The sequence below is a fragment of the Mus pahari genome, chromosome 8 (assembly GCF_900095145.1).
Source record: "Mus pahari chromosome 8, PAHARI_EIJ_v1.1, whole genome shotgun sequence".
Classification (NCBI taxonomy): Eukaryota; Metazoa; Chordata; class Mammalia; order Rodentia; family Muridae; genus Mus; species Mus pahari.
Genome location: NC_034597.1, coordinates 58,667,970 through 58,695,536, shown reverse-complemented (window position 1 = coordinate 58,695,536; position 27,567 = coordinate 58,667,970). Strand labels below are relative to the sequence as shown.

Below are 27,567 nucleotides of genomic sequence, written 5' to 3'. Positions count from 1 at the left end.
GTGTGCATAAAATATATATATAATATATATTTATATATATATGTATATAAAACCCATATATATATATGTACATATATATATATGTATATATGTGGCTTTTAATGAGTCTCTGAATGAATAAAGGACTTTTTTTTTTTTAAAAAAAAAAAAACCAGGTTTAGCAGATGCTGCCTCTATTTCAGAATGAAACCTCTGTTTACAATACATTATGAAAATCTGTCCCATTAAGCTATAAAAATGCTTTAAAAGTTAACACAATTATTTGATCATTTCACAGCTGAGATCGGCAACATTGCTGGCAAAATGCTAACCCCAATCTGCCATTGCTCAGTGTTCTTTGAAATAACAAACCCTCCATTTGCAAGGGTTTCAAGTAAAGAGTAATAATATAAGGCCCAAATAAGTGGCATTAGCTCCCAGGTCATCTGTGCTCAGTCCTCATGACAGGGTAGGGAACAGGGACTTTGCAGTGACTGAATCATTTTATTTAGATGCTTTCACTAACATGCTACTCTGACACAAAGAGCACAAGAACCTCCTTTCTCTAGAGCATGGGGATAAGGTGAGTTTTCAGTTCCTTAAGTCTGAACAATTTTGGTTTAAACTGCCCACTGTATTTTGTTTGTTAGAGATGAGCTTCTAAATGTCACTCAAGAGAAGACTGTGGTATTTGGCTAGGACTAACAGTAACAAGGAGCCCTGTTGTCAGTGGACTGCTCATCTCAATATTTCTGTACTGATTAAAAAAGATAAAACATTTCAAATTGTTTATGAATAGGGCGACACGGACTCAAAACTTCAGATACACCCCAGTATACTTAGTCTTGTCTTAGGCCACACAGAGTCTATGGACAGAAACCAAAATCTGCATTACTTTCGACAGCATCAAATAGGCTCTTAAACCATTAAGCAGTCAGTGAGGTTTTGAGGCTTAATGGTAGACTTTTAGATCTCTCATGATTGCATGCTTAGGCCAATTTACCCAAGACCTGAAATTGACAAATCGGGTTTAAGTAATTGGACTTTATAATTGTCACAATTTTCTAAATTTGAAAGAATGGTTTTATGGGGAAAAAAACTACTTCATTTTCAACATTAAAATAGCTCAAAATGGTAGCAGTGATTATCCCGAATGATGAGTGAACAACCTCTGTCTTGCCCTAATGTAAAATCCCAGCAGGAGGACTGTGGGGCTAACTGCTGCTCGCACTGCTAAGCCAGGCAGTAAAAGGGCTGAGAATAAAGCGTTGGGGGAACATGTTTTATCCTGAAATAATGCAGCCACTTTCATTTGTAGTTTGATGCTTTTCATTTTAAAGATACTACCTCCTTGGGGAATTTAATATAGTTCTAGAGTTTTCCATGTATAAAAGATGATTTAAAGTTCACTTGTGGGTAGACTTATGACATAAATAACAGATTCATAAAATGCACTGAAGAAAATAGGTCTTAATAATGGAATCCAGCATAATAATGACTTTATAACATTTCTTATTCAAAAAATCCCTTCAAACGGTTTCTGAGGAACTTGACTACATCAGAGCCTGACATGTATTGTCTTCGACAGTTACTCCAGCAGAGACCTGAATTTTATCAATGGAAATCACCTAGCTGATTTAGGCTGAGAACCTTTCTGCAGCCCTCCCATGCTATTTTAACTTATATACACACACATTCACGCCAAGCCTTACTATTTGGAACCTTTCTCCTTTTTTACAAATCTCTCTCCTAGATCTCTTAACACAGCAAACGATCGATCAGTGATGTTCATCAGCTACAGAGCAACATATATCACTGGGTATCTTCCCTAGTGTAGAACTGGAAGTGCTGGAGCATGGTGGTCTGTGAAAAGACAATCAGGAAATCTCACCCAACAAGTCAATGTGCTTTAATGGCTTTTTCAAGAAAACAAATCCATTAAGAGCTCTGTGCTGTGTGGTCTGCTCCTACATGGCACCATCATGAAGAACTGTGGGAAATGCAGAAAGTGCTGTCTTAGAAAAGCAAGAGCAGAAACAAGTCATCAGCGTTCCACACTGGTAATTTATTAATGCGGTTTCCATCAGCTCTGAACCCCGCAGTTCCCCCACACACTGTGTTTCCATCTTTCAGCTCCTTCTGCAGCCTCAGATTTGTCTGCAGAGGACCATTCAGTGAATGAATACAGTCTATAATTATTGAAAATAGAGTGCAGTGAAATGAGTTAAATAGAATTTAGGCACATATTGATTATGAAAATAGGTATCTCTCAATACAATACTTCTCTGTCTTGGTAAAAATAATAACACAAAGAAAATAATTCATTTTCGAAATTGCTTTCCTTTCCCTGTAAAGGAGNGCTCTCCTCCCCATGTAAGCCCTTTACTGTGAAGGAAAGCTTTGCATATGTAGATATAAGAATACGCTACAGAATAATGAAGACATGCCACTCTCCTGAAGGAGACTAGTGCGTNTGTAATGATTCACTGCCTCAAGCCGACCAGCCTGTAGGATTTAGAACCCATTTGGACACAGCTTCTTCCCTGCTTTTGGGCAACACATAAGGACACTGGGACACCCACTAGGAAGGTAAAGGCCCTACTGCTGTGTTCACAGATAATGACTCAAGAAAATTGGACTAAAATTTCATTGAAAAACAAGACAACAAAAACTATTTAAGAAAAAAAAAAAAAAAAGAAGAAGAAGAAGAGCCACAGGTACTGACATAGTGCATCATGTACTAGCCAAATGCTTCCTTTTTGTTCTTCAACCTTTTCTGGTGGCTATAATCAAGCCATCAGTTTAGAATTTCTTAGTCTCCACTGCAGGGTTTCAGCTATAATTATCTGATGTTGCCTTCTTGTAGGTGACTGCAGGATTTATTCATACTCCACCTGCAGTAGATTCAGACTGAATGTCTATTCTAAGCTGGTTGTATATAAACTAATTGGCATTACATGAACTGTGATCAGGATAAAGCTTGTGTTTTGGTTCTGAAGTTTCTTCCTGTGCTTGTGACAACTGAGCATGAGAACTGGACTAGTGAAGGGAAAGAGTAGCCTAGTTTCATGTAGAATGGAACTTGCCTACAATGAAGCAGAAGCATGCTCACTAGACAGCTGCGGCGGCACTGGTGAATCCTTCCTTCTCCTGCACAAGGATACACAAGAGCTTTCCTTCCACTGTGTCTCAAAATGTGAGAACAGATTATGACTCAAATTTAGCTGTTTTCTTCTTTAAAAGTAAACATTATAGAAATGAATCTCAAAAGAGCCATAGGGAGTCTTAAACTAACCACCCTCATGTGATAAGATAGGTGTGTGAAGAGGAAGGCATCACTAAAGCTATTTATAAACCTGAACAACTCTTCAGAGTCTTCAAGACATTTAACAACTTAAACATCCTTACTGCATCTAGGAATTCAATAAATATATTTGCATATGTTGTGCTTTTCATAAATTAAAAATTTCAAATGCATCTTAAACCAAGATGGTACTTCCACATAATGCCTAAATAAAAGCAAATATAATAGCTACTACTCCTGGTCAGAAACCAGACAAATGCCCCAACTCCACTCAAAATGCAGCAGCATGCTACTGCCCCTACATCTATGAACAGAGTGTCCTTCAGTTACAGTCCCAATGAGGGGAAATTCAATTATTTCCCCTTATGCACCTCTGGGAACAAGCATATGCCTTAAATTCCCTTACAATTTTATCTCCACTAGACAACTCGAAGGATGGAGAAATAAAATAAGGAAAGGTTTCCATCTGGGACATCTTCCTCCAGCTCTTGCCACTCTCATCTGACACTCTGGGACATATGTAATGGTGTCAGCATCTCTTCAAATATGGCACCCTTCACATTGGAGCCTCTCAGGTTGGCTTCCTGGAGGTCACACCCCGACAAATCACAGTTCTGTAAGACAAAACAAGACTTGAAGAGTTCAAATGATTTAGGATCTGACTTGGTTTCCCCCACAAAATGACTTCTAGCCATGACAGGACAATATTCCCAAGTGTTCCCATTCTTGGAACAATTCTACTAATGCATTATGGCAAAGTGAATAAAAATGAGCCCCATAGGCTCATATATTTTAATACTTAATCACAGTGAATAGAACTGTTTGAAAGGATTAGAAGGATTAGAAGGTGTGGCCTTGTTGGAGTAGGTGTGGCCTTGTTGGAGGAAGTGTGTCACTGGGGGAGGACTTTGGGATTTGAACAGTTCACGGCAGGCCCAGTCTCTCTCTCTCTCTCCCTGCTTGTGGATCAGGATGTAGCTCTCAGTGACTTCTCCAGCACTATGCCTACTTGCCACCACACTCTTTGCCATGATAATAATGGACCTCTGAAAATATAAGAAAGTCCCCAAGGGAATGCTTTCTCAGTACTCATGGCAGCCCATAATGAACTGTAACTCAGGTTCTAAAGGATCCACTGAATGGCCTCTTCTGACCTGTGAGCACCAGGCATGCACAGGGCATATGCAGCAGGCAAAATACTTATAAACACAAATAGAAAGAATCGAAAGGGCTATATTAATGGCGCAAAGCCATTTTTTTTTTTGGCACAAAGCAAGTTTTTCCTTTAGTTGATCTTGCTGCTCTGCTCCTGAGAACTATCAAGAAATCTAAGCTACAAAAACCAAAACAACAAAAAAACCCATAAAGTCTGAGATAAGATAAATTTTCATATGTAATTTTATCTGTGCCATGTCACATTAACACAACACAGCCACTAGATAATTGTAGCTATTTAAGTTTAAATGAATTAAAATGTAGTAAACATTTTTAAAATTAGTGTCTCAGTTTGTACCAAGCTCAAAGGTCCAACAACTAAGTGGTTGTTAGCCACTGTATTTAACAACACAGATACATAAAAACCCCTTAGTGCAGGCAGCAGTATTTGAAAGCATTATGTAGACAACAGCCACTGAGCCAGTCATGGTGGCACACATTTATGATTCTAGCACTTGTCAGGGCTGAGAAATCACAAGTTTGAGGTCAGCCTTTGCTATATAATGAGTTCTTATGTACAGACAAGCAAACTACCTAAGTCTACAAATCAAGAAGACATATAGAATACAGGTCTTATAAAAAATAATAGACGAAATAAAAAAATCTCAAGCTGAGAATGACACTAAGTTAAAATAGGCTTTTCATGAACCTAATCTTAAACCCAGAAATTACTTAAACTTCCCAAGTGGTTCAAGAAATAAATCTGACCCATTAAATTCTGTTTGGATTTAAACTTTATTAAGATTGCAATATGCTTGAGAAAGACCCAAGGAAAAAGGAGATGAATGAAATCAAGGCTGACGGAGAACTGCATTAGCCTCCCTCCACATTTGGATCTTGCTCATATGACTTAGGTAACAGTGGTCTATCTAGGTGTAAGATCTACCTCTGGATCTGAAAGTCATTCAACAAGTGAAGGACTCCCCCTAGCTCATTTCTTGGAGGGGAAGAGGGGTACAAGGTCTCACTGTTTATTCCCATCTAGGCTCAAAATCCCACTCCTCTCGACTCAGCTGGGGTCACAGGTATGAGTCCCCATGCTTGCTTCCTGAGTAGGCAACTGAAAGGACAGTAGCCTTCCAGCTGCCCTGCCATGTTAGGTGGAGCTTCACAGACAATTATTCTGCTTATCATTTCAGCAGTTTGCACGATCCCACCAGTAATTCTCATCATTAAAACTCTTTAGAGACTGGAGACTTACTTCTAAATCAGTTCCTGCCAGAGTTGCTCCTCTGAGATTACAGTTCTTGAGTTTCGCATTTTTTAAGGTGGCAACCCTGAGGTTAACTCCTGTCATCTGACTTCCCTCCATGTCCACACCTTTCAGATTAGCACCTGCAAGAAGCATGTTTTTGAAGGAGTTTAACCTAAAAACTTTATAGTTAACCAATGGAAGCAAAAGCATGAGGTGATTTAAAAATAAATAAACGTGAAATCTATTTTTTTACCCAACTTGCAATATAGATTTCAATGGTGGTAATTTATTTTCTTATGGCATAAACTTAAATGCTTCAGCAATATTTAGAGAAAACAATATTTTCTTTTGATAATTAGCACTTTTATAATATCCCTCTATAAATGTACAATCAGGGAAACACACAAGCACCATGTCTCCTAAATCCAGGCAAATGAAGTGCCCAATTCACAAAACACTGCTGGAGTATTAAAACCTGACAAAACACGGTAGGCTTAACTGAAATTCTTCAATTTTGTCAGCATCAGAATATTTTGTTTTATTTGACAATTAGGAGATTGATATTTAACTTTTCAACTAAACATCTGAGGTATTATTTCCTGAGTCCTGGGTATTGCCTAGTCTAGCCTCTGCCTAGGACTGCCTATGACTAAAGGCTCTCCAGCTCTGACCTCAGAGGACTCTCTGCCCAGAGCCTTCCTGTTTCACCCCTAACAACAGCTTTTACTTAACAGTTTCCCAGTGAGAATAGGCAGACAGTCTCTCACCCTCTAAGTTGGCTTTAAGACCCGAAGGATCCTCAAAATTACAGAGCCTCAGGGATGCGCCTTCTGCGTTTGAGCAGAGCATCTTGACTCCCTGGAGATTTGCACACTGTGAACACAAGAGTCCCGGCTGTAAGGGTTAAACTTAATAACATCTGTGCAAGCAATAAGAAAGAAATTAATAGGAAAGGTCCAATTCAACACATCTGCAATTAGTTATTTTCTGTTTATCTTGACAATGCCTTTAATGAAAACTCAGAAAGAGCTGAGAAGTTTTGGAAGAGCTACAGTAAAAGAAATAAACAGCAAAATAACAACAGTATGTCCACTTTACATAGAACATGAAGCTTGCCTATTTCTAACTTTATAAATAGCCCTAGACACTACAAAATAATGTTCAAAATGTATGCAAAATAAATGAGGAGGGCATAAACGCCAAGAATGGGTTTTCTCTTCTGAATCATGAAAGGAATCAAGAAATGAAATTCCTGGTGTCCCATCATTTCAAAGGCCAGGAAACTAGTGTCACCAGTAACCTCACCATTATGTATATAATACTAACCACCTATTTCTTGGGTCTTCCTGTATCAACCACTGCTACATGGCATTGCCAACCCTGTGCACAATGCATAAGGAAGAAAGTAGAAAGTTAGAAAATGCATGTGTGAATTTTAAGTGTTAAGTCTTCTTAAGGGATCCAACGCATCCATGCCTGAACTCTGTGAGATACTGATTAAAACGATAAGTGTTCTGTAAAGCTGACATTAATATAGTTCTTCACAACTGTGACAAAACAGAAGCTCAGAGTGTTAAAATTTACATAGGAGAGAATACACGATAATTGTATTTGTCCAAAATCCTAAGCTTGATCGAGTTATGTTACAACCATACTTATCAATGAAGATGTTTGGTTTATAGGTGCAATTTTACCCAGCTTATAGTCACCTCCAGCAGAAGGAGACAAAAGAGAGGTCATCCCACTGAGAGCCAATGGTCAAATACTTGCTTATTCCGATCTCTCCATGCCTGGGCCCTAATGAGGAGGAGGTACAGAAGGTCTGCCAAGGTGGATGATATAAGGACATTAAGAGACCAAAATAACTAAAGGATGACTAGATTTATGGACCTGGAAATCTAACAAGACAAGATGTTGACATGTGCAAATAAATGTCACTGTTTTTTGTTTTGTTTTGTTTTGAAATTAATAGTCCTACATAAGACACATGAAATTTACCCAGATTTCCCAGGTCATTCGGCAGATAAGGTCTACTCAGGGCTGTACTCTGGGATCTCATGAAGAAGGGAAGACGGGAGAAACTATAGTAAACTTCCCCATTTTTAGCCACGTGAAGCTAAATGTGGAGCAGAGTGCTGATGCTCAGAGTGTGCGTTTCAGCTAAGCACACCAGCACCATAGGTACACAACTGTCTTATGTTATCAAGAGAGGCCATGTGTTTTGATGAAAGCAGCTGGGTCATTTACTCTTATTTAAAAACATATATATTTACATTATTCTTCTTAAATAACACTTATCTTTAAGAGATAAAAATTTATATATTTTGAAATATATAAAAGTAAAATGCTTTGCAAAATATTTGTGCTGTGTAAAAAATTCTGTGGTAAGGTATAAATAAGAGAAAGTTGACTACATGCTGATATTTGCTGAGGCTAATGGACAAAGATAAAATGGGGACTCATTACATTATTATATTTTTATAAATATTTGGAATTTTCCAATGAAACAGTCCTTTTAAAAGAAAAAAGTACAAAAAAAAAAAAAAACAAAACAAAACCAAAAACCACCAAATCCCACACTTTAGATTATAGTTCCCATTCTAATAACTGGTTCTGGCCTTTGGCAAGTCTCTACGCTGACGAATATCAGCCTATAAAACAAGGTCGGACTAAGCAAGCACTCTCACCAGTCTCTAAGGCTGGACTGGGAGTATGCAGTAGAGAGAGTCACCAGGCTCTATGCAGTCGGGTGACTGAGCAGTCAGAAGCAGGCAAAGCATGACACCCTAGGCATGATGAGGGTCATGGACTCCTGAACAGTGGACGGCAGCAGAGACCACTTTTGGTTTACAGTCAAAGTGGGGATTTCTCCACAAAGGTTCAGAGCTGGGATGGAAAGAAGCAAAATCATAAACCAGGTGAGTAGCTCAGCAAAAGATGGGAGCCATAGGAGCATGCTTTGTGGCAGAACGCCTAGCAGACTCTTTGTAGACACTGCAGTACCCATGGCTGTTAATCAACAACCACCTTCACATACCAAAGGCATTGAGAAATTAGTTTTGACCCTCAGAGCGTGCAGCTCAGCAATATTCCTCAATATAAGCCAATTTTACTAGCAGGAATTAACTTACAGTCCTATAACATTTTACTTCATCAGTGATTTATATTGGCCTTGACATGCACTATTTAAGGCAGGCGGAGTCCTAGTGTACAGACAACACTATGGCTCAGTTCACAAGAACACCTTAATTAAATAGATCTGAAAAAAAAAGTTGTTTTAAAATAATTAAATCTGTTTTATCTTTTTCTGTCCCTACCCAAACCAAGCCATCTTCCAACATTTCAATGAAGGCTAAGTCTTTCAAACTTGTCTTTATGCTGTTAGTCTGTCTTTTGCCTATTTTAAAACTGCTTGAACCATTCATCCTGAGATAGAAGAGTGAGCAGCAGTATTTAAAAAGTGTACTGGCTGATTTTTTTTTCTAGATTTGATAGAAGTTGTGGTAAACAGGCTGAACAAATGAATAAAAGCATTGCTATCAAAAGCAAAATGCTATAGCTGGTGCAATTAATTAATAAAACAGACTAGAGTCTTGGCATAAAGAACTTAATTTTTTATTGGCTCTATCCTATACATATCCTTTAATCCCAGAATAACTCTGGTAACTACACACACACACACACACAAACACACACACACACACATGCACACACACGCACGCACACGCATAAGCACATACACATGACACAGTCTTGCATATGTGCAGAGAGCTGCCTTCCAGAACGATGCCTAGCACATCCACTGCAGACCCTCTTCCACATAGTCCAGGCAGCACCCTTCCCATCCACCAATGAGGCTCAATGCCTTTCACAGTCTTCTCAGCTTTACATGTTAACTGCAAATAATAAAGTTCTGACAAATTTAGTCTACTATTTCGGGGCGCTCAGGACCTCACTTCAAGATTTAACCTTTTAGGTCTACGTTTCACAAAGGATATGAAAGTCATAAAACCAACCCATTCCACTTTTAGACCCTCCAAAGTTAGCCACACGGTCATTTATCTGTGTTAAAATAAAAAACTCTGTAAGAAACATACAATTCCTTCTTTTGAGAATGCTCAACAGCCTAAATTTTGGTTTTTCTTATGACTAAAGAACGATTCTTACGTCGAGCACTGATCCAGAAAGATCAGCTCGTTCAAGATTAGCACAGCAGAGATTTGCATGTGCGAGGTTGCAGCGGCTTAAATTGGCCATTTTGAAGTTAATGTATCGAAGGTCCAAACGGGAAAGATCAGCACCACTGAAGTTTAAACCCTGGAATTAAAAAGCACAGACTGTCATGATGCTGAAACCATCTGTCTGAATTGAGTTTAATCACTGTAACTATGCACCGAGATTATCAGAAGCCACTGGCCTTTCCATCCGTGGAGTGTATTATCAGCATGAGCAAAGGGAACTGGGAGTACCCGGTGTCTGTGGCTTTCATGGGTTCTCATCAAAGAAATTCCACCTCTACATAGTAAGACAGAGATGGCTACACTACACTGACAGGTGAATGGCCTAAAGAGGGACCACAGTTAGTCACATACCTGCTAATAGCCATGATCAATTGGATAGCAATTATTTTATTAATTCTAAAATCCAATCATCTTATTTAAGGGGAAAAAAGATACATATTGTGGTGTTCTCAAAACCTGTGATGCTCTAACACACAAAAGTTTCTGCCACTGACCAGCCACACACATATGTGAACATAAACTTTTTAAAGAAACTGCTGTTATTTCCATGTTACACAAGAACCACTACATAAAGCACAATTAGACAGTAAAAAAGGCTACTCCATCCCATCTGCACTAGCCACTTTAAAATTAAATCAAAGCCATGGCGTATAATTAAATTGTATCTTACATTAAAAAAAAAAAGAAGAAAGAAAAAGAAGACAAAACAAAAAGCCCTTGAAGGATGTGGAACTGCTCTAGATTTGCTGATACACACAGGTCATGCAGTGAATGGTCTGCTTCAGTTACCTGGCAGCGCAGCTCTGACTTGGTTGGAGTGGCCAGCAGAAATCGAACAAATTCCTTTCGGGATATTGGTGAATGATCCTCTGGTGGTTGGGAATTCTTGAAAACAATATTCAAAAAAAAAATTTCAATGGGGTGATACTTTGGATAAGTATAACACTGACCAAAGACAAAAACAAAACAACACAACACAACACAACACAACTACCTCACCTTTATGGCCACTTCGAGGTGTTCAATCAGTGAGTCAATACCAAAAAACCTGGCTTCTTCTAGCACACCTATCAAAATACAAAGCATGACTTTTACACAGAACAATTCATTTTAGACTTTATATAATTTTTTCTGTTAAACTCTCACAATAGTGCTAAGGTTCAACAAGTAGGCTTATTTGCTTATTATTTCTGTGTGTGCTTGTGTATATGTGTGGGAGAACACCAGAGGAAAACTTCAAGTGTCACTCCTCAGATGTTGACTCTTGTTTACCTGGAACTTCACCCAATACACTAGGATAGCTCTGCAGCGAGCTTCCAGGGGTTCTCCCTCCCTGCTGCCCCAGCCCTTGCTGGACTACAGACTCAGGCTGCCATGCTCAGCTTAATTAGATCTTTAACCCACTCCAGTTAACCCAACTCTGGTCCTGACCCTTACAAGGCAAGCACCTGACTGACTGAGCCATCTCCCTAGGCTTGGTCAGTAGCAACAAGTAGCTGTAGTTTAGAATTCTCCCACAGAATGTCGCAAATATTTTGAAAACAGGTTTTCCTCTGAGCCATATTTGGATTTGGATATAATCTCATCACTTGGAATACTGAAGTTGGGAGAGAGTCTGGAACAAACACAGTTTTCTAGCAAGTTTGGATTACACAGTAAGACTCTGGGGGGTGGGAGGGGACAAACAAGTTTTTTTCACAAGAGAAAAAAATAGAAAACTAATAAGTTACAACAAAAGCTTGGCACATTTCTAGATTATGTTGGTAGTTAAAGTAGGCCATGAACAAAAAATCTGAACACTGTCTACTCCAAAAAAAAAAAAAACAAGTGTGTTTCTTCATGCTCTATTAGACACATTGTAGAGATTTTTGTAGAACAAGCATATGAATATGAGTTTAGTTCCTGAAATACTGGTTATTCTATGAAAAACTTCCACACAGGCATTCACATTATACTCTGGCAAAGAATTTTTGTACTCTGTCTGTGACCTAAGAATTTGAGTGAGAGTGAAAATAATAGAATACTTAGCCTGGTGGAGGGAATTTCAAGCTAATATAACATCAAAGCTACAGCACGGGCTACTCTTAGCCTGGCTTACATTCAGAAGTGGAAGAACAAAACAGAAAAAGAAGATTGGAAAAACAAGTATTTTGGTCAGAAAAAAGAGTGTTTCTAACTTTGTGGATAAGAAGGGCAGCTTGTTAACGAGATTACCACCATCTCAAAGAGATCAAGCACTATAATGTGGACATCTCAGGAACTGACTAGACCTTACCCACCACAAGATCAAGGGTATGAAGGTCTGGATTCATTTGAAAGACTTTGCTTTGAGAAGACAGGTGCATAGTTAGCAACATATTTTTTCAGATCCAGTCATGCAGGTACTCAAGCATCCACTCTACACCATAGTCTAAGGCAGTGGTTCTCAACCTCCCTGACTCTGTGCCCCTTTAATAAAGTTCCTCATGTTGTGGTGACCCTAAACCATAAAGGTATTTTCACTGCTACTTTGTAATTGTAATTTTTCTACTGTTACAGATCCTAATATAAGTATCTGATATACAGATGGTCTTAGGCAACTCCAGTCGAAGGGTTATTTGACCACCAAAGAGGTTGCAACCCACAAGTTGAGAACTGCTGGCCGAGAGGGACCTCATTAACAGTTGAGCTGACAGTAGACATCCATATAATACTATTTTTGAATATTAAATGTAAGGATTCTAGGATCAGAGGTTTCTATCCAGCTTTCAAAAGCAGGCAGTTAGATACCAAGAACATGGAACTGTCTGCCAAGGAAACCCACAGGGGGCAAGCAAAGTCATCCAAGAGGAGAAAATATGGGGAATATAAATGGTAAGGGTAGGGGTGCTTAAACCTTTGGAAATTCACATTATATGTCCTAGATGTTCCCAGACATAAAAGTAGAGCATTTTAAGTCTGCCTTACTCAGTTTGGTCCTAATTAAGTCCTTGTGATTGTCTGAATGAGAAGTGTTTATGAACAATGTCCCGTAGGCTCAAATATTAGAACACTTGTCCTGTATCTGGTGGTGCTGTTTGAGAGACTGTAGAGCCTTTAGAAGATAGAGCCTTGCTGGAGGAAAGCCTTCAGAGTTTATAGTCCGGCCTGGTGTCATTTCCAGTGTTCCTTCTACTTCATGTGATTTCCCAGCCTCCTGCTCCAGCTGCCTGCTGCTACGCCTTCCTGCCATAATGGACTCTCCCTGTGTAACTGTAAGCCCAAATCAACTCTTTCTTCCTTTTGACCTCACTACTCAAATAACAATAAGTCCAGAACTTAAAGTAAAGAAACAGCCATTTAATCCAAAGAAACAATACCAACCAATAAAAGTCCTTTGTGATAGAATTTAAATCTACTTAGAATCCAAATAAAATATTTATGGGCTAAAGAAACATATAAGCAAAGATACTCAGCCAGAAAGACTACCTATTCGTACTGATACCTACACTCCCATACTTACAGTACGCCGCCCATCCTGTGAAATACTTACCCAGTAAGTTAATGCCATCATTTACAATGAGCTGTCCATGACGTAAGTAGTTCAAAATAGGTTCAAAGTACTCAGGACTTCGGTCAATTAAGAAAGCTCCTCTATGATCTTGCTTATTTCCCCAGACACCTGTGATACCATTTTAATAAAGAAAACCCCCCATAAACAAAAACAAAGTCAGAATTTGTAGAAGAAAAAAAAGTCACATAATATGCCATCATGTCTTTGCTGCTGTAAAAACGATTTTATCCCACTCGAGTTACAAAGTCAGCTCAGATAAAAATGGACCACAAAAGAGTGAGAACAAGTCCTACTGACCTTTGTCCTTGAACATGTGCGCCAGCATACTGTCAGGCTCTTTATTCACTAAAGTGCTCCTAAGAATTCAGGGAAAAAAATTGATTTCTTCATGTGTCTTTACAAACAAACATATTTAAGTCAAGAGTACACTTGAGTTCAGCTGTTCTCTCAAAGAGATGCATGCTACAACCTGGTAGGATGACGCTGGGAAACAAAAATGCGCAGTAAGTTGCCAAAATGCCTTCTGATCTGGCCATTCCTTTGATTTCATGCTGCATTATTATCTTTTCATTTAAATACTAGCAAGACATTTCATTACAATATTCTTGATCTTATATTATTTGATGAGTAAGTTGTTTCTAGAAATATTGCTAATTTCTATGTTCAGTCTGTTTACTACTATATCTAAAACACTGAATTGATGCTTTATTTATGTTCTCTCTGGAATGAAAGGTTAGCTTCACTGAAAATTTTTCTTTAAAACTTTCTAAAAATGGTCTCAATTCACATATTTTTAGGAAGCATTTGAAATTCTTGTAAGGAAATTGGAAAACTGAAGGAACTAGTATACAGTCCTGTTTATTCTGTAACACACACACACACACACACACACACACACACACACACACGCTACCTACCTTGTTGTTGTGAAGTATCGTCCTCCTACATTTAACGTGAGCCAGTCTGTGTGGGATCCTAACAATCCTCCAGGTGGTCTAGCATCTGTCTGAGGATCTAGAGATGACAAGTAAAAAGTAATAGAAATATTAAGACTGAAGATTCTGGGAAGACAGTAAAATAATTTCTCAAAGCAAAACCTCATATGAATCTAACAAAGTTCCAAGACAACCATGACGATACAACCCAAGAAAGAGTCCACAAAGCTGCTAGTCTAAGAGAAGGAAAGTCCTTTGGGTGATCAGGAATAGTCACATAAGACCAGATTTCTTGATGCCATCCTTTATGTCATAACAAAGTGAAATAACTTAACAATACCCCAAAATGGAAAGTGTGGGCCAATAATTTTTCAAGAGCTTCTTTGTAAAACTGACATAAATGTATATATTTAAAGTTTATAATTTGATAAACTTTGACGTGATTCTACATCTGACTTTCAAGTGCAGAGCCATAAGACCATAAACTGTATAGGTTGCAAGATGCCAGAAGAAATTGGTTACAAAGACTCTGGGAAGAATCTCTCAGAGTCCATTCAGACAATCACTAGAAAGAACGCACAAGTACTGAAGACAAGCATTAGTACACTTGGGGAAGGAAGAACAGACAGACAGTACATGACGGATGTAAATCTGACAATGTAGAAACTCAACTATTTTAACACAAAGATGTTGGCAGGAGGCTATACAAAATATATTAAGCTGTTGGAAGATCTTATTAGTATTGAAATATTGATTATTCCTCTGAAGTTTTATATGATTTTTGAGTGGGATAGAGTGGATGTGACATTATAATTCCATCACTCTCTGAATTCTTGGAAATCAGGGTTACAAATATGGAAGACAGGAGAGAAAGTCAAGACAGCAGAAGGTAAGCAAAAACCTTATAATCCTGAATAGAACCTCAAAGATCCAACATGAACCCATGAGGTATTTTATATCATATTACAGAACATAAACATCTTAACTTATGTGATAAACTTTACAATATATAGCATAACATGTAAATTTTATCTCTAGCTACTTATATATCTCCAACTCTAGTCATCAAAGGGCCTTATAACAATTATAACCAGACTGTATCTTGAACATAACATCAAGTCATAACAATAATGTTTCATGTCTGTAACAAAAAAGAATAAGATGAACACCTTATTACACTAGAGGTAAAGAAACCATGAAAGGCTAGTGACATTGAGTTAAAAAGACGAATAGGTTTCCACTGACCGAATGAGACACATGAGACATCAATACATGTAGAGGATGAAAACTTATCAAATATTCCTAAGTCAAAGAAGTCACAGGAATAAACAAAATCCTAGCAGAACTGTTTTGTTACTTTTGGGGGGGGGGGAGTAGGTTAGGGAACTGAACTCAGATCTCTATACATAGCAGACACTGGTTCTACCACTGAATTAAACCCTAGTCTAATTATTTATTACTTAATGATGATTTTTTTTTTTTATGACTAGCCTTCAAAAAATAAGCTTTCAATCAGGCCAGTGGGTACATGATGGAGAAAAGATTTGCTCATAGTTTAATATGGAAGCAGAAGAAGCTACACATTTATTTTGTTATTGGTTTTTTTTTTTTGAGACAAGAGTCTTACAATGTAGCCTTGGCTGGCCTGGAGCTCATTATGTAAATCAGGCTATCCTGGACCTCACAGAGATCCACCTACCTCTGCTTCCTAAGCAAGTACCAACATGCCAGAACACTTACTTTTAATGTGGCTACTGCCTAAGCAAAGACTCTTTAAGACTCCCCACTACTCATCCAATACAATGATAGTAATGCTTTAAAACACTTAAACGCACACCCATGGGTGAGTATACAGAACAAACTAAGTAGTCGTTAAAGAATAGTTGCTTACTTATGTATTAGGTCTTTTCTTTAGAGATACTCAAATATATATGCTTTCTTCCAAATGAAAGGATAGTAGCTGAAGCCAAGTCATGTTTTCATGTTAAGATCTGATCGGCAGTAAAGGACTGTCAAACACTATGCAAGGAATACATGGGTACAAGTAAGTAATATAATACTAAAGAAACTCTAGCGATGACTGTCAAAGAAAATTATTTCCAAAATCGAAATTATCTTATCATGTCATAGGTCACAAATGTACATATCTAGGACATCTTAAAATCATGTAAAGGAGGAAATATATAGACTATAATTATAATTCTTATGTATAATTATATAATTTGACATAAACTCAGTGTAGAATAAAAAAATGTGAAGACCTGAGTTTAGTCATCATGATGTTTTCATGTTAAGTCATACAGTTCCTTGTAAAGCTATTTACTATTTCATGTTTATTACTGTGGCAAATAAATAGGTAAAGTTACTTACCAATAAATGGTTCTCCTTCACACACAAACAACACATCATCATCCCTGGGAAAACCAAAATTAAAAAAATCAAATCACAATCAAAAGCTAGAAAGCATGTTTATTAACTGATGACTTATCTGAGCTGTTCCTCAGAACTACAGATGACAAGCCTTGTCAACAACCTGCCTAGAAGGAAACTGTCTCCAGGGCTCTGTTTAACCGTGACTAGGTCTAAAAATCAAACACAATTGATTCTGGCTACCAAAGTATTTTTTAAATGGAACAAAACAAAACAAAAAAAATCACTATCAAAATTTATGAATGTAGCATATATTAATCGAAAAATATACTAATTTATGTTGAAAATACATGACTGAAGCCATGGGCAACTTTTGTCTTTAACACTTTACTTCTAAATAAATTATTGGAGTGGTGTCTCAAATAATTAGCAGTCAAGCATTTTAGAAATTAAAACAAACTGTCATATTAAATCCTGAGGAAATAAAACCCCAAGCAACTCTGTTCTAAACACCTACTCACCACCCATCTACCATGAGCACACTGAAATATCTCAGCTCGTCCTTCCTCTTAGATTACCAGTATACTCTCCTCCCTGACCACCCTTGCTTCATTAGTGTAACTCAGTGATCAGAGGCACTGCTGTGAGCCAGAAAGCACAGTGCAAGTCTCATACACTTCTGTCACAGTCATCTCCATAGGACTTTGTGGATCAGCATAGGATACATTGAGCTTTTCATGGGAATAGAATTTATGGTTAAAAATTAAATTGATATATAATATTCAGTGATGTTGGTCAATTATCCATAGAAACTGAGAAAATGAAAAATCTAAAAAATTCTAATTTATTTAGATTTACATTTCAATTTATATTTTCTATCTGCTCAGTTTGCTAGTAAATGTTTCTAGATTAGAATGAAAGTTTGTTCTTACACACAAAAATCAAACCGCTAACCTCTATGCCCTGGGTAAGACCCCTCACTTCTTAGATGCTTGGTCTACCTGTTAAAAACGACTAGAACTTATGAAGGAAGTCTATTAGACTGGAGAGTCACTCTGCCCTGGATTTGAGTGTAGATTAACCGTCATATACAATATCATTTAAAGCATCACAGTTTTTAGACCATCAAATTAAAAACGTATGCTCTGCCAATCAGATGATAACTCAAGCAAAACTTGAGAGCACACATTGCTGATGTGGTCTCTACCCAGAATGTCTCCTTCAATGCCTTCCTGCTCAGCTACTTCCCTGTCCTACAACTGTCTCATCATTGGTGGAATGAAGTGAACGTAACACCTGTTTCAAGCAATAATCTACCTGGGACACTGAAAAAACAAAAAGCAGCTTTAAAAAAGTAATATTGTGGTAAACCCCTGCTGTTAGCTCTAGTTAGAATTTTGTAGTATTCAGCATCAGTTCTTTGTGATATTTATAATTTTTTTTAAAATGAACTTAACAATAAACAAGGGCATATAAGAGATTTTTAAATTTTTAAATCACTATAAAGAAGAAACTCTCATTGCCATATATAACCAATGTAAACTGTCGATGTCCTAAAATATAGTAAGGGTTCTCTATCCGATCAACAGACTTTAAACTCAAGTGACTTCCAGATAATCACTTGCAAAAACCCAGCTTTCCAAACAGCAGTGACACTACAGCACAGTGCCCAGAAGCAAGGGTACACTACTGACAGCCTTAAAAAGGGAAGGTTACCTGATCAAAGCAATATCATCAATCAGGCCGCCCTTCCCATTATATACACTGGTGGCTTTTATGCCGAGTTTACTGCTGGCTACTGAGAGCAAGTCCGACAAAGTTCCGTATACAGCAACCACCTGTGAACAGACGAAATTAATTTGAAGAACACATACAAGAATCACTGACATTACAGATTAAACTTAGAAGATCCTTTAGGAGATTCAGTGCACTGCCTGATAGGCAATTACTCTGTGCCTCCTATTGTAGCAAACTCAAAACTAGAAAAGAAGAGCCTGCAGGAAGGGAGGAGGGAAGAGTGTAAGGATCAGAAGGAAGGAGGACGCCACAACATGGCACACGGAATTGACTACGAAGGGCTCACATGGGCTCACACAGACTGAAGCAAGTATGGTACCTACATTAGTCTGTATCAGGTCTTCTGCATATGTTAATGGCTGTCAGCTTGATGGTTTTGTGGGACTCCTAACTATGGGAGCAGGTGTAGCTCTGACTCTTGGGACTCTTCTTCCTATGGGCTTGCCTTGTTCAGTCTCGCTATGAGGGGTTTTGCCTTGTCTTATATCTTGTTTTGTTGTCATCTCTTGGAGGCCTGCTCTTTTCTGAAGGGAAACAGGGGTAGTAGATCTGGAGGAAGGGGAAGGTGGGGGACAGCTGGGAGAAGTGGAGGAAGGGGAAGCTGTGATTGGGATGTATTATATGAGAGGGGAATCTATGTTTAACAATAATAAGAAAGAAAGAAAGAAAGAAAGAAAGAAAGAAAGAAAGAAAGAAAGAAAGAAAGAAAGAAAGAAAGAAAGGAAAGAAAGAGATTGCAGCCAACCAAAAGTATAGAATGTTAATGTTCAACATTAATTCTGAAGATAGATCTGAACTTAAATTTAGATTAGTATTTTCTGTCAGTCAACTTGCAACAAATTCTATGGTTTGTAACTTTAGTAATAAAGAAAACAGTGTTATCTGCCTCAGTTTTATGAGGAAATGAGTTGCTGCCTACAGCCTAGTAAAGTGCCTAAGCCTTATGATGTCTTTCTTGTGTTACTTCTTTGTAGGAATGGCTTTTTTTTTTTTTTTAAAAAAAAAAAGAGTAGCAACAGTTTTCTGCTGTTTAGCATGTTATCCATCACATCAACTATCATAGAGATGGTAACAACTTCCCACCTCATTAATTTTTCAAAAACTATTATTTTATGAAATCCAGATTTTAGCATCTAGCATTTGGCAGCACACATGTGAACTTTCTACCACACTTTTACTGAACAGTGCTATGCTAAGCAACAGGGTAAAACAAACAATGCTGAAACACCTATCTTACTTAGGAAACAACAACCTGTAGTAACTAAGGAAGTGAGGGTTACTGCCCTCTCCTATGGTTCAAAAGACAGCGCCTTCTAGAGGCTCATAAGTGAGAATGCTTAGTTCCCAGTGGGTAAAACTGGGAAGGATTGGGAAATGTGACTTTGTTGGGAGAGGTGAGTCACTGAAGGTGGCCTTTGAGATTTCAAAAGCCCTTCCCATTCCCAGGCTCTTGCTTTAGCACCATGCCTGTCTGCCTGCTGCAATGCTTTCTGCCATATGGCCATAAGCTCTAAGCCTCTGAAACTGCAAGCCCCAAATGAATACTTTCTTTTATAAGTTACCTTATAAAAGTCACAGTGTCTAATCATGGCAATAGAAAGGTAATCAAGATAATAACAGGGTCTCTGTTTTCAACTTGCCACGGAGTCAACTTTGAACATATGACAGAGAAGATGAAGTATATGGTATAATTGTAATTTGAAAGTGCTATTTATAAAAGGGTTAAAAGCGAGTATGTTTGGATAATGGAACTATGATTGACTACTAATAATTTTTAAACTTTGTTTTCCAAATTTATTATGAAAAGCCTGTATTACTTACACAGGGACAGAAAAATTTTAATTTATTTTAAAGTCTCCATGTTCTTGTTATTAGTTTTAAAATTTATAGTTGCCAATTGAATAATTAACAATATTGACAGCCAAAAGATCATCAATAGAAAATATAGAATTAATTGGAAGAATTGAAGATTTCTATAAAGTTGAAAATTTCCCTTATACTAGGCTAATATACTTTTTACTTGGAGTTATGATTAGCATTTGTTTATCAATTTAAAGTCATGTCTAACACATTCTTACAACACTTTATATAACACATTATTAATATGAAATGGCTAAATGATGCATGTTGATTTATCTAACCAAAGTACCAATAACGATTCTTACCTAAAAGGAAGAGCTCAAGTCACTCTACCTACAATTCCAATAAAGTTCAAAAGTGAAAATGATTTTATTCCTTAAAAAAATGGTCTAACACTCCTGAGGTCAAAAGGGACAATACTAAAAATTGAAAATTCTAGCTGGGCGATGGTAGTTCATGCCTTTAACCCAGCACTTGGGAAGCAGACACAAGCTGATCTCCGAGTTCAAGGCCAGCTTGGTCTATAAACCAAATTCCAGAACAAACAGCTAGAGAGAAACCCTGTCTTAAGAAAAATAAATGAAAATTCTGACAGTATTAAGTGTAGGGAAGGATGTAATCAACAGGGAGATTTATGTACTACTGGTAGGAAGCACACACAATGATTTTTTTAAAAAAATCTGCAATTATAAAGCTAGACCCTTGATGGGAGGTAGGAAATTAAGGAGCTGTGAGAAGACGTAACTGAAATCAAGAGTTTATGAAATAGCTGTACGGAAAGCTATGATCTTGCCACCCAAGTAAAAAGTTTAATCAGACTTGGTAGTACACAGGCAACATGAAAGAACGGGAGTGGAGAACTCTGATGGAAGGGTTAACAGAACGGGGAAGGTAGATATAGGGTAGAGGAAGGAGTAGGAGGAGTGTGTTAACCCAAACTGAAGATTATAAAGAGGCCTTATAGAAATCTACTAGTTTTTAGGCTAAATTTTTAAAAATCCCATATATGTATACATGTGTATACACACACACATATATAGGAGTACCCTGCATGGGTGGACAATGCTGTTCCAGACCACATGGGTCACTAAGTACAGATCTCAGGGTCAAATAAGGTATACCTTCCTACCAGTTATCTGGCTCAAGGAGGCCTCAGAGGTAATTGACACAGTCACAGGCTATTGCCATCACTCTTGGTTATCCACCATAACTATAACTAGATGGTAAGAACCTTCTGCTGACAATATCACTCACTGTTACTATAGAACATAAGAGAAATCAACCTTGATTGAGAGAGAAAAACACTCTCCCTACTGACTAGTTTACTAAGTGTGAAAGGTGTTATGCAGGATGCTGGAGGAAAAAAAGACATCAGCCATCCTAATTCAATGCTAGAGCCTACAATACAGACTTGCCTGGAAGAATGTGCCACTGGTGTAATAGTGACAGTTACGGGGATAACCAACCATTTTCTGATTGGATATGAGGCCTGCTCCAGAGGGCAGATTTCATGCCTGGTATATAAAACTAGTCAAAAGCGCACAAGCCTTAGAGAGGAATCTACTGCTGCTACGTTAATTGTCATGCTGTCCAACTGCCTTTTAAATACTTATGTTTATACTCAGAGATTAACATTGCTCAACTTTGGTGAGGAAGCTCTTTCTGCAGTAGGTACCAGTTAATGGTCAGACTCAAAACTGATCAAAGTGCAGAGTCTAAGTGAGCATGTGCGCTCAGCTGTGGAGGAATCACGCATATGAACTTCCCCAATCCCAGTCTCAGGAAGCTTAGAAGAGTGGTCAGAAAGAACCACCTGGCAGATGAGGGGCGCTAAGAAACGCTGACTTCTGCACACAACTGTTGAACACACCAACTCACAAGCGCTAGAGTTCCTGCAAAAGACCTGTCTACCATATCAAGCCAGTCAAAACTTCAACATGAATGAAGGAGAGGGCCCCAAGGGTAAGGCCTAGGTGAAGCAGCTATTAACAGCTGAGGCTGCTAACAGAGGAGGGGTAATTTTCCTTTTAAGACATGGCTGGTGGTAGGTTGTCCATACTCAAGTAGATGGCCCCATACCCTCCTGCATATAAGCAACACTAATCAAACGCAGGGGATTACTTTTTAAAATTATATATCTGAGTGGGGGGGGGGTGGTGCGAGTGTAGGAGTCTGAAAACCAGGAATATTTGAAACCCTAGAGCTCAATTTATAGGCAGTTGTGAGCCACCTGACATAGGCCCCAAGATTCAAACTTCAGTCCTCTACAGGCAAGAAGTATTCTTAACTGCTGAGCCATCTTTCTGGAGAGGGAGCAGGGGATGGGTGTGGGAGTGGAAGGGTTGAAGATGGTTCTCAAATTACAGTCCAAAACCTGTAATGGCAAAAACTACCAGAACAGTGCTAGAATTATACAGCCTAGCCTCACTCAGACCTACTGAGGTTGGAGGACACCATTGATTTTTCAAGTCTCCCAAATGGTTCTGTGCATAAAGCACTCTAGGAAATTCTTGTTCTATATGCTAAAGTATACATACAGCATTGTAGATGACACAAGTCTGTTGATAGGGATAAACTGTGGTAATGCTTTAATAAATGGCTTTCACTGAAGCACTGAAATGTAAACATTATCACTAAGTGGTAGAAATAGTAAATGAAAAAAGTCAAGTTTGGAAAAGACTTAGAAAGCAACAAAGAGAAACAAAATTAATGAAAATGGCTTTTAGTATTTTCCTTTTGTTTTGATGTACCATCAATATTTTATATTTCGATTTTCTATATACATCAAATATATTAAAGAACAAACTGAAAGAACATAAAGCACTTACTAAGGGTTAAATTCCATGAGTCAGATTTTCACCTCTAATAACATAATGAGTTCAAGTCTGAATATGATACCAACAACATATTTCTGACCTAATACCAAGTTAGAAGAAAAGTGATTTCCTGGACCAAGAATGCAAACATCAGTCCAGAATACAGGTATTTCCTTGCCTACTATGTCTGCAGCATTTGGCATGGAGGTCCACACTCGAACAGTACTTGTTAAAGGGTAGCTAAGTGAATACCGCATACAAAAAGCCTAGGATTTGCCCAACTCATTATTGATTGCACCAATACAAGGTTGTTCAGAACCACATGTTTTATTAAGATGTCTGAATCTTCATTATATATTCTTAATACTAACCTTTACAGGGACTATTAAAGAGATTAAAGGAAACTGGAAGGCATGTAGAGAAAAGATGAAAGTTACAGGCATAGCTGACCTTTCTGGAGCCACTATCAGCTCCCTCCTCCCCCATAATTCAAACACATCAAATATTTTGGGAGTATAATCTTCAAAGCCCATCAGTAGACTGTTTCTGGGCTTGAGGTCAATCAGTTGTATATTTAATTGTAAACTGTGTGCCACCATCAGAAATGGTTTCCTAAATGATATGACGACTTTTATTTACTCAGACTACAAACTGGCCAGCAAGAATCTTTTAAATATTTATCATTAAACTTAGTGAGATTCTGCTAAATATAAGATTTCCTTTAAACAACAAAGGTTTTTATTCTTTTCCATGGGTGTATTTGAATGTGTGTAGGCACATGTGTGTGTTCATGTGCATGAACCTGTGTGCACATGCATGTTGAGGCCCAAGGTTGATTTGAAGAGTCTTCTTCCATTGTTCTGTTCCCTATTCACTGAGGCAGAGTTTCTCCACTCAGCCCTGAGTTTGCCAACATGGCCAACATAGAGAGCAGCTTCTTCCTGGGATCCCTCACCTTTGCCTTCAAGGCCTGGGGTTACTGGTGGACTGCTGTATATATCTACCCAATATTTGATTTTTAGGACCCCAACTCTGCTCCTCACACTTGCTGCCTGTGCAATACTATTAACCCCTGAGCCATCTCCAGAATCCCAAAAATTTTTAAAAACTAAGGTGAAGGGGGAAAAAAAAAAGCCGGGTGTGGTGGTGTACGCCTTTAATCCCAGCACTTGGGAGGCAGAGGGAGGAGAATTTCTGAGTTCGAGGCCAGCCTGGTCTACAAAGTGAGTTCCAGGACAGCCAGAGCTATACAGAGAAACCCTGTCTTGAGGGGAAAAAAAAAAAAAAAAAAAAAATCCGAGACCTTTGCCTGAATGTACAGGAAAATACTTTTCATGTCTTGGTCATGTCCTGTCATGACGAGGATGACCTCAGCAGACCACTGGCTAATAGTTCAAAGAACAATATCCCCAAAGGAAGAAGTTGTCTATAGCAGTTATTAAGCAAAGACTTTTCTTAAAACTAGGCATTCATTGGCTTCTGAGATCCTTTTATTTTTTTAACTTTACAGCTGATGCTAGGAAAGGAAGCCAGCTTTGCCACTTTCTCTGTGTTTACTGTGCTTGCATAATGATAGGCTTCAATCGGCAGTTTCTTTGAGGTTTTAAAGTCATTTAGCACTTAGTTGATGGCTAATTCAATTAAGACTCCCTGATGTAAACCTCTATAATGTACTTACAGGCCCTATAATGTACTTTGTATGTCAAAGAGAACCACTGGTAAATAAGCTGTTGGCTATCAACCTATTTACATATGGAGACCTCTGTTCTGGAAGAAAACAAGACCAGCTTGACAAACTCAGTAACTACAGGCTCCCTTTTCCAGATTAGAAAAAACAAGGTTGGTTTCCGGATTAGAAAAAACAAGGTTTTTTGGTTTTTTTTTTGTTTTTGTTTTTTTTGTTTTTTTTTTTTTATTATTTTGTTTTCAAATTAAAAAAAAAAAAAATACACACGCCTCCATAAAGCTCCAAGGGTCATCTTACACCTTCTATAGTATTCTCATTTCACTTAGAAAACATCAGCTCTTTCGTCAACATTAAAAGCACTAATCAGTTACACAAATCAAAAGAGCATGTTGGTATCTTGATGTATGGTGATGAAATCTGTGCCTGTCTACATCATAGCCCATGGCCCAAAGGCCACAAAGCAAGCTGTAAGAGGGAGAGGCAGTCAAAACACTTACTCTCCTGAATAGGGCACTAGAAATAGACACCAGGGAAGTAGAGACAAGCTAAGGGTATATTCTACTTTAGAGATAGGAAAGCAAACTATTTCAGAGTAGCACTTCATCTGGGAATATTTTCATGAGCGTCCATGTCATGCTTACGCCAGTCCTGATTAAACATAGTGACTATGTATATACTACATAGCCACATACATAAATGCAGGTGGTATGTACTGTCATCTTTTCAATTAAAAGTCATTTTAGTATTATTTCCACCTTCTGAAAGGAGAGGAAACAGCCTTTCAACATGTTTTCTAGCTTAGGACTGGGTGGGACATAGTTTTTAAAAAAATATTAAATGTAAATATTCTTCGGTTCAGTCCTATGATCATTGTAATGCATATGTGCCCATACTCATTTGAGAAGTACTTTCCCCAATCTTCGGAGATTCTCAACATTTTTTTTTTTTTTGAGACAGTGTTTCTCTGTTTCTCTGTATAGCCCTGGCTGTCCTGAAACTCACTCTGTAGACCAGGCTGGCCTCGAACTCAGAAATCCGCCTGCCTCTGCCTCCCAAATGCTGGGATTAATCAACTTTTTTTTTTTTTTAAAGTAAATAAAATTAACCTGGAAACTCACAGTCAAAACCAAAGTTCTAACTCTTTATAAGTTTTTAAAAATTTAAATAATACCAAGAGCAACTCACTCAATTTTTGCACAATAGCATACAGTGAATTCAGAAGAGATTTAGAAAAGAGCTGAGGACTTATGAGGAGCTCTAATCACTTTGATTTCAGGGAGTCACACAACAGAGTTGGCACTGGTAAAAAGTGCTTATCAATACGACTGTTAACACTGGGTACACTAAATCTCTCAATTAAAAACCGACACAGACTACTAGCCAACTACAGAGTGGCTCAGGAACAGCTGATGATCAGAACTGACAGCCTTTTTAGCCTGTATTTCTGAAGCACTGGCTGAGCTTATGTGGATACTATTTTTGTGTGAATAGCAAATCTTTAAGAAAATAAAACCGCAGAGCACAAACCCCACTGCGGATCAGATTTCCAGAATCTGTTTATTCAAAACTGCAGAGTGGTTGAAACACACCGCTCCCCCCCCCCCCCCCCCTCCACCCCCCCCCCCCGCGCCACTTTAATGCCCTTGAATAGTTCTGCTATGTATACGTGGGGGAATCAGAGTATTCTGGTCAATTATAGAGTGGAGCCAATGTACCTTGAACTGAAACTTTTAAAGGGTTCATTACTTTTGAGACTTTAATCAGGCTTAGGTATGTGTGGGGCAGTCATTTAACCACACATTACTAGTCCGCCAGAAACAGCCAACATTTTCCAAAGAATAACTTTCAAGGGTGGGGCAAGAGGCAGCTGCAACATCGGAAAAATATTTAGCACCACGCCCTCCACAGAGGCCTAAACGCAGCTAAGGCTACTGACAAATCAAGTCATTCCGAAGGTCTGCTGTCATTGTCCTCTAAGGAATCAAAACAAGGCGGCACAATAAAACGTGTATAAAAGTTTGCACGGTTGCGGGGCAAGGGGCCCGGGGCACCTTGAGAGAGAAGGAAAGTGGTTCAGACCAGGTCCTCCTTCTGAGGATGTCACTCGACTATCCCCTGGAGTTTTCTTCTCCCGACCTGGCCAGGGTCACCCGCCTCCGTGATCGCTGCCTCCTCCCCGGGCAGAGCATTACTCAGCACCGATAAGGACAGGAAGGCGCAGCGGGAAGGTGGGAGGGGACCTCGGCCAGCTGCTCAGGTGACAGTGGCGCCTCGGAGTCCCGCCGGCCGAGCCGCCCCGGGCTGTCGGAGGCTGCGGGGGTCCCCGGGTCGCGCCCCCTCTTCCGCTTACCTTGCCGTTCCTCGGGCTGCCGTTCAAGAACAGCGTGACCCGCCGCATCGCGCCGCCCGCGCCGGGTCCTGAGGGAGCCGCCACCCTCGCTCCCGGCCCGCCACCCGCCGCGCTCCGCGCCCGCGAGACCCCTCCCGCCTCCCACCCGGACTCTCCGCCCTTCGCCACCTTCCTGGTCGGCCCCACACTCCTCACGCACGCACCCTCAGTCCCACACCCCGGGGTTGGCCGATCCTCCTTCCCACCCCGCCCCTAGGCTCCTCAGCCTGCTAACGGCCCTTCCCCC

The 27,567-nt window shown here is 38.9% G+C and overlaps 1 protein-coding gene across 3 annotated transcripts; it reads right to left on the bottom strand.

Annotated features, from left to right (window-relative positions):
* Positions 1-1,658: 1,658 nt before the first annotated feature.
* On the bottom strand, positions 1,659-27,567 carry Kctd9 (potassium channel tetramerization domain containing 9). 3 transcript variants are annotated; one of them, XM_029541781.1, is made up of 12 exons: positions 27,485-27,520; positions 18,488-18,609; positions 16,772-16,815; positions 14,384-14,480; positions 13,764-13,822; positions 13,446-13,574; positions 10,934-11,001; positions 10,724-10,819; positions 9,861-10,010; positions 6,461-6,566; positions 5,700-5,833; positions 1,659-3,897 (listed from the first exon to the last, which is right to left on the bottom strand). In XM_029541781.1, exons 5-12 carry the CDS (start codon positions 13,789-13,791, stop codon positions 3,781-3,783), a joined length of 828 nt encoding a protein of 275 aa, XP_029397641.1. In that variant the 5' UTR covers positions 13,792-13,822; positions 14,384-14,480; positions 16,772-16,815; positions 18,488-18,609; positions 27,485-27,520; the 3' UTR covers positions 1,659-3,780. The 3 variants fall into 3 exon arrangements, with proteins under 3 accessions (XP_029397641.1, XP_021059094.1, XP_021059095.1); XM_021203435.1 differs by having other exon boundaries at positions 1,873-3,897; positions 27,282-27,567; XM_021203436.1 differs by lacking the exon at positions 9,861-10,010 and having other exon boundaries at positions 1,873-3,897; positions 27,282-27,567.

Bases quoted from the DNA above. Each gene is read 5' to 3' on its own strand.
- Kctd9 (XM_021203435.1), bottom strand. From the start codon at position 27,329: ATGCGGCGGGTCACGCTGTTCTTGAACGGCAGCCCGAGGAACGGCAAG. The intron at 13,575-13,763 runs GTCAGTAGGACT...ATGGTATCACAG, and splicing joins GCACATGTTCAAGGACAAAG to GTGTCTGGGGAAATAAGCAA. The intron at 5,834-6,460 runs GTGAGAGACTGT...TGCTTCTTGCAG, and splicing joins TCTTAAAGCCAACTTAGAGG to GTGCTAATCTGAAAGGTGTG.